Source organism: Castor canadensis, chromosome 8 (assembly GCF_047511655.1).
Source record: "Castor canadensis chromosome 8, mCasCan1.hap1v2, whole genome shotgun sequence".
Taxonomy (NCBI): Eukaryota; Metazoa; Chordata; class Mammalia; order Rodentia; family Castoridae; genus Castor; species Castor canadensis.
Genome location: NC_133393.1, coordinates 14,683,503 through 14,691,106, shown reverse-complemented (window position 1 = coordinate 14,691,106; position 7,604 = coordinate 14,683,503). Strand labels below are relative to the sequence as shown.

General features: G+C 51.2%; 1 protein-coding gene across 1 annotated transcript; it reads left to right on the top strand.

Moving 5' to 3' along the window:
- Positions 1-1,474: 1,474 nt before the first annotated feature.
- Positions 1,475-7,604, top strand: Guca1a (guanylate cyclase activator 1A). Its single transcript, XM_020157306.2, has 4 exons — positions 1,475-1,747; positions 6,558-6,707; positions 7,053-7,146; positions 7,441-7,604. Exons 1-4 carry the CDS (start codon positions 1,547-1,549, stop codon positions 7,602-7,604), a joined length of 609 nt encoding a protein of 202 aa, XP_020012895.2. The 5' UTR covers positions 1,475-1,546.

The following is a 7,604-nucleotide window of genomic DNA, read 5'->3' as shown; positions in this document are numbered from 1 at the left end:
GATCCAGCAATACCACTCTTGGGGATGTACCCAAAAGACTGTGACACAGGTTATTACAGAGGCACCTGCACACCCATGTTTATTGCAGCGCTATTCACAATAGCCAAGTTATGGAAACAGCCAAGATGCCCCAGCACTGACGAATGGATTAAGAAAATGTGGTATCTATACACAATGGAATTTTATGCAGCCATGAAGAACGAAATGTTATCATTCGCTGGTAAATGGATGGAATTGGAGAACATCATTCTGAGTGAGGTTAGCCTGGCCCAAAAGACCAAAAATCGTATGTTCTCCCTCATATGTGGACATTAGATCAAGGGCAAACACAACAAGGGGATTGGACTTTGAGCACATGATAAAAGCGAGAGCACACAAGGGAGGGGTGAGGATAGGTAAGACACCTAAAAAATTAGCTAGCATTTGTTGCCCTTAACGCAGAGAAACTAAAGCAGATACCTTAAAAGCAACTAAGGCCAATAGGAAAAGGGGACCAGGAACTAGAGAAAAGGTTAGATCAAAAAGAATTAACCTAGAAGGTAACACCCACGCACAGGAAATCAATGTGAGTCAATGCCCTGTATAGCTATCCTTATCTCAACCAGCAAAAACCCTTGTTCCTATTATTGCTTATACTCTCTCTACAACAAAATTAGAAATAAGGGCAAAATAGTGTCTGCTGGGTATTGAGGGGGTGGGGGGAGAGGGAGGGGGTGGAGTGGGTGGTAAGGGAGGGGTGGGGGCAGGGGGGAGAAATGACCCAAGCCTTGTATGCACATATGAATAATAAAAGAAAAAAAAAAAAGAATTAGGGGGTCAGACTCAGAGTCAGGATGGGAAAGAGGCAGGAAATGAGTGGTCAGAACAGGACGTGAGTGTGTGTGTGTGTGTGTGTGTGTGTGTGTGTCCAGGGTGTGATTATGTCCTTCAGTTGTAACGGCCAAGTGTGGTGCACAGCCTGATAACTGTACACAGCAGTCCTGTCGGGCCCCACAGCTGGCCTGGCTGTGCAAGTGGAGCCAGTCCATCTTACACGTACCCAGGTTCCACGTCTGAGGGCAGGGTCCCCGAACACTGTGAACCCATTTGAAGTGGGATAAGCAGGGAAGGGCACAGAGGTCAGAGGATCAGAGCAACTCCTGGCCACCACCCACTGGGTCCTGGTAAGAGGGATCAGCAGCTTGCAAACTAGGTAAGAAAATCCTCTCCCCCCCAGCTGCAGGCTGTAATCCTGGGGCTCTGCTTCTAAGCTTGTTCTATTTCCACTGCTCCTCCCCACGGAGCAGTCCCCACCTGCTGCAAGGACTTCGTGGGGACTTTTAACGCCAGTCCTCTTGCATCCTCTGGTTTGTGTGTGGGCCATCTCGGTGTCCTCTCTGCCCTCTGACTCTTATCATTTCCCTGCTCATCTAATTCACCGGGCTGTCTTTTGGCCAGGCCGGGGAGAGAGGCGGGCCCAGTGTCAGAAAGCCAAGTCACCCTTGCAGGGCACAGAAGGGATCAGGACCTGTCCATCTTGGGCACCAACTTCCTGCTGGCCTGGGCCATGGGCAACGTGATGGAGGGCAAGTCAGTGGAGGAGCTAAGCAGCACCGAATGCCACCAGTGGTACAAGAAGTTTATGACCGAGTGCCCCTCGGGCCAGCTCACCCTCTACGAGTTCCGGCAGTTCTTCGGTCTTAAGAACCTGAGCCCCTCAGCCAGCCAGTATGTGGAGCAGATGTTCGAGACCTTTGATTTCAACAAGGTGGGTTGGGGCTAGGAGTGGAGGAATGGGAGTGGGGTCTCCAGGGGATGCTTCTGGAAACCTGAGTAGCCTGGAACGAAAAGGAGCAGAGAGGAGAACAGAGGTATCCGCCGGAAAAGTTGCTCCACGTATATGGTAGGTTGCTCATTTGGGAATTGACTTTGACATTCAGGATTCAATGTATCCAGAGTTTGTTGAGTGACTACTTTGCACTAGGCCCTGGGGCTCAGACCCTGTTCCTGGGGAGGGAGACAGAGAGGTCCGCAGGTGGATGGAGTCACAGACTGAATCCAGTAGCTTCCTCCACCTGTCCACACGCTGCACAGGACAAGTATGAGTGCTCTGTCCAGGGTGTCTCTGAGCACAGGGATGCTGGTGCTGGGTGGACGCCTGTGCAAAGACCCTGGATTCTGGGAGTCGGGGGATGTGCAAGGAAGGGACAGACCGCAGACGGCCAGGCCAGGAAGGACCAACTTACCCCGGTCACCCGAGTGCTCCGTGGACAGGGCTCCTGGTCACTGAGACCAGGGTACTCTCCACTCCCAAGAACCCAGTGACCTCAGCTCGCCTTTTGTCAAGTGAGTCTGAAGGTCCCCGTGGAGATCAAGTCTCATGTCTCCTTGAGTGACTGCGGTGATGATTGGGTGAAGACTTCCTGAGATGCTAGATGGACAGGAGAGGGGAGTTTGGGGCCCCAGCTTTCATCAGTTGGGCCACCTGACCCCACTGTAGCCCCCTCAGCCTTGGTTTAGTCCACTGGTCCTGCCCCTGAGGTTGGGAGTATTGGTTAAGGTGTCTTGGTTTCAGTCTTCCATTTATTTGGAACAATTTAGTTAGATGGGTGGAGGAAGGGATCTGAACTCACAAACTCTATCCTCCCCCTCATTCCCCTGCACTGCCGGCACCCTCTACTGATTTGCACTCCAGCGCCTCTCACTTGGAAGGTGATGGCAGGGAGAGGCTCCCCTCCCCCCCGACGGTCTAAACACCACCACAAGGGTGGTGTGTGGCCAGGGAACACTGGGATCCCCATGGCTATTTAAAACCCACCAATATGGGGTTAAGGCGCCAAAGCGGATTATGGGCTTTGAGCGCCAGCCTCAAGGGCAGTGTCCTGGCGACTGAGGCTCTTGTGATGGAGACACGGGGAGCAGGGTACCAGAGTCCATGGTATGGAGACTAGGGGGGATGGAGCCGCCACCCTGCCCTCCTCCCAGAGTCCCAGAGGAAAAAAGTGATTCCTCCAGACAGGAGGCAGGGTGGAGTCCATGGTTGAGCCCTCTACCTCATCCAATGCACCAAACTCTCGTCTCTGTCTATAGAACTCCTGAAGTCGCATTCAGGGAAGGGCAGTCCGTGAGTCCTGCATTCACCTTACCTGAGTCATTTCTATGGCATCTCTTCGATTTTTGTCACGTGCAAGCCCCACCTGTATTGTCCCAAAAAGTAAATCAACTTCTTCACGCCAATCTGGCCTCCTCCATTCTGCCTCCGACATCCAACTGATTCTGGGACCTCTTCCCTTAGAACCTGCTTGGCTCACACCTTCCCCTGCTGGAAGTCTCAGCTCAAAGGTGTGATCTCCTTCATTTAAAACTAGTTCTGGCCCCCAGCCCAGCATTTGCTAGTCCCCAATCCTCCTGTCCCTCACCCCAGTACTTTTTTAAAAAAAATCTATCATCTATCTATTATCTATCTATCTATCTATCTATCTATCTATCTATCTATCTATCTTTCTATCATCTATCCTATCTATCTATCCATCCACGTATTTATTTTTACTTCTCACCTTCTGATACCATATATTAAATAACACTTAGCCACTATGGTTATTATCTGCCTCCCCCTGCTGGCATGTGAGCTCCATGAAGGCAGGGTTTTCTGGCTTCTTTACCGCTCTGTTCCCTCTCCTAGGACAGTGCCTGGAACACAGTTGGTGTTTCAGAAGTATTGGTTGTCGAGTAGATGAATTTGAGAGATCATGAGTTTAAATGGGTTACTTAAGTATTTTATAACACACATTGATTTAAATAAGTAACTATTAAAATGAAGAGGATACATGGGTGTGATGTGCACTCCTGTAATCCCAGCATTGGGAGGCTGAGGCAGGAGGACTGTGAGTTCAAGGACAGCCTGGGCTACAGAGAGAGACCCAGCCTCAAAAAAACCCTAAACAAATAAACAAACAAACAAAAATACCTATGAGTATCTTTGTAATATTCAGTGTGTCTTCCCCACACCCTGATATTCAGTCAAGTCACACTTGACTGACATGCTATCTTAACCAATGATTCCAACATGGAACAGTTTTAGCAGAATGGCCTGGAGTGGGACACGGCACTGGGAACTTTCAAAGCAGAGAGAATTTAAAACAGGGATGTTAAAAGACAGCCCAACAGCCAATTTTTGTAAATGAAGTTTGATTAAAACACATCGCATTCATTTATTTAAGAATTGTTGCGTGTAGCTCAAGTGGTAGAACGCTTGCCTAGCATGTATGAGAGGCCTGGGTTCTATCCCCAGCACCGTAAAACAAAGAGAATTACAATGCTAAAAAGACAAATGCCAGATTTGGCCACAAAACTGAAGTTTTGACTATGTGGACCCTTAGAGTTCTTGCAGTCCCCAAGTGAGAGACAGCTGGATCTCGGGGTGCTGCAGGTTGTGGGGCACCAGCAGGAGCAGGGAGGTGGCCAGGGTAAAGCGTAGGTCTAGCTCACTGCAAATCTTGCCTGGGCGTGGCTGTGCCAGGCAATCACACAGGTGCACACAAATCAACCTCAACCTCCTGGCCAGTATCTGAGCACTAGTGTAGTGTTTAGAAGACCTGGTTTCTAGGTTAGGCTTTGTCATTCAATTAGCTGTGTGACCTGACCTCTCTCAACTTCAGCTTTCTTGTCTAAAACGGGGACAAAAGTCCCTACCTCCTGGGAGGGTGTCTGAGGGGTCAAGTGAGCAAGGTGAAAAAAGTCAGCACAGAAAAGCCACAGAAAGTACTACAGAAACCATTGGTACAAAAACCCAGGTCTTTTCCATTGCCTCTTTCTAGCCAGTATTTTTTTAAATTGTGAAAGTAATAGAACCCATCGTAAAAATTTCCAGTAATACAGAAAGATAAATGTGAGAAGCAAAAGTCCCCTTGCCCCATGTTCCCTTCCCCTAGGAAAATGTCCTTGGCCATTTTTTTTATGCTGCCCAAGCATTATTGAGTAGGGCCTGCTCCATTCTGATGACAAGACTGGGAGGTGGATTGGGCAAAGACAGAAGGAGCTAAGGTGAACATGGGAGAGCACCATGAAATGCTCACTGTGACCCCTGTACCCACTGTGGAGCTGAGTAGTTAGGACCTTGTTCAAAGTCAAAGGCCAGCACAGACCAGGACAGCTCAGAGGCCACCCTGCCCCTTCCCTGACAGCCTCCACTTGTATGCTTTCAGGGACTCTGCCTGTTAGAGAATTCTTTCAGTGACCCCAAATCTGCCTCTTGGTAACCTCCTGTTCTGGAGTCCTGCTTGTAAGTAGAGGAACAAGTTCTGAAGTCCAAGTTCACTGAGTCCAGCGCTCTCTTCCTCACAGTGCTTAGCCTCTCTGCAACACATAGACTTCTTGTTCCCAGCCTCATTTGATTTGGGGGCTGAGAGCAGAGGCAGTATGGCAGGGTCAGGCAAGAAATGTCCTGTAAGAATGTCTTCTGGATGCCTGTGGTCCCAGTTACTTGGGATGTGGAGGTTGGAGGTCACTGTTTAAGGCCTGATGGGACAAAGTGATCACAAGACCTTATTTGAAAAGCAAACCAAAAGTAAAAAGCCTGGGTGTGTGGATCAAGTGTTAGAATACTTACCTAGTAAGCCTGAGGCACTGAGTTCAATATCCAGTATCGCCAATAATAAGAGTAATAATTGTAGTCTTGTGTGCCCACGAACATGTGCTCCCCAACCTCTCTAAGACTTGGGGGGCATCACTTCCCTAGGAGACCTCCTTAAGCCCTTCTCCTGTCCTGCGCTAGCAGAGTTAGGGTGATTTGATTGTGTGAACACACGTCATGACCGCATGGCTATCTCATCTCATCGTACCGACGGGGACCCCTTTATCGAGAGCTCATCCGTGCCTCCCGTACGTGAACTCTAATTCCACAGCAATCCCCTAGGAGTAGTTACTACTACAGTTACTGCCGATGAGGAAATTGAGGGAGGTGTTCTTGGAGTGGGGGGAGCCAGGATTGTAAGCACCAACGCCGCACCAACGCCGCCAGCACTGCACTCTCATCAGGACGGGGTGTCTATTTTACCGAGCTCTGGGTCCGTCTGGCACAGCTCATAGCAGCTGCTCTGTCAGGTTCAAGGCAGAAGAGAGCGGGGAAAGGCTCCTTGCCTCTGTATTTGCCTCCTGCCCCCACCCCAGCTCCTCTTGCCTGCCAGGTCAGAAACTGCCAAGAGCTCATCCAAACCATGCTTCCATTCTTGGGCTGTGATCTCCCACGGCCCCAACGTGAAGGGCTCATGTTTGACAACCTCAGGAAAGCAGCAAGTGACAGCTAAAACCAAAATGCCTGGGAAGAGTCAGCGATTCACACCCCAGTGGGTGTTGGAAGGGGTGGGTTATGGAGGGGGGGGTGCACCAAGGAAGAAGACCAAGGCAGGGACAGAGCTGACCTTTCTGAGTGTACTCCCAGAGTCCCTACCTCCCCTCAGCATCCCTTGGACTCCTTTGGTTCTAGGGACAGGGCCTGGGGCTGAGCTGGGTGGGGCCTGCAGGACAGGTGGCTGAGGCCCAGGTGGGCTCAGGTAGCTGCACCATTGCTCCTCACCCAGGACGGCTACATTGACTTCATGGAGTACGTTGCTGCACTCAGCCTTGTCCTCAAAGGGAAGGTGGAACAGAAGCTGCGCTGGTACTTCAAGCTCTACGACGTTGACGGCAATGGCTGCATTGACCGGGAGGAGCTGCTCACCATCATCCGGGTAACTCCAGGAGCAGAGGGCCAGCGGCTGCGGGAGGTACCCGGAGCGGAGAGCCCCAAAGTAGGAACTGCAATCTCAGTAGTTGGGACTGAGGGTCCAGGTGATAGCGCTGACCCTCACCAACTGTATGATCGGGGCCATGTCACCATCCCTTTGTGGGTCTCAGTTTCCTCATTGGCACCATGTGACTGTAGAAGCTTGACTCTTAAGTCCAAGCTCTGCCCAAGGCCCCAGGCACTATGGCCTCCACTCCTCAGTGCTCTTGGGAGCCAGATAAGCTCTCACTGCCCCCACTTCCACCGTGGAGGTGGAAGTCTCCTCACTTCTGCCTCTTCTTTCTTCCAGGCCATTCGAACCATTAACCCCTGGAGCAATCCTAGCATGAGTGCAGAGGAGTTCACAGACACCGTGTTCGCCAAGATCGACATCAATGGAGATGGTGAGGCGGGCAAGGAGGGGCTCCCAGGGTAGGGGTCAGCAGGCATGGGACATCATCAGGCGAGAGGAAGAGGCACAAAGGCCCTTTGCTGGTCACCTCCCCCAGCGCCTCTGCCCCAGCTGTAGCACTGGCTTCTAGGGGTCCCTGGACCACACTTTGGGCTCTGGATCCTTCTGCCTGCTTTCCGAGGCCATTTTCCGCATTGTTTTCTCTGTCTCGGGCCCTTGTAGGAATCCAGCTCTGGGCTCTGCAGAGGTAGACATCCTCTCCTTTGAATTCTTCTTTCTACCCCAGGGGAGCTCTCTCTAGAGGAGTTCATGGAGGGTGTCCAAAAGGACCAGATGCTTCTGGACACGCTGACACGAAGCCTCGACCTCACCCGCATTTTGCGCAGACTCCAGAACAGCGAGCTGGACGAGGCAGGGGCCGGTGATGGGGCGGCGGAGGCCGCAGGCTGA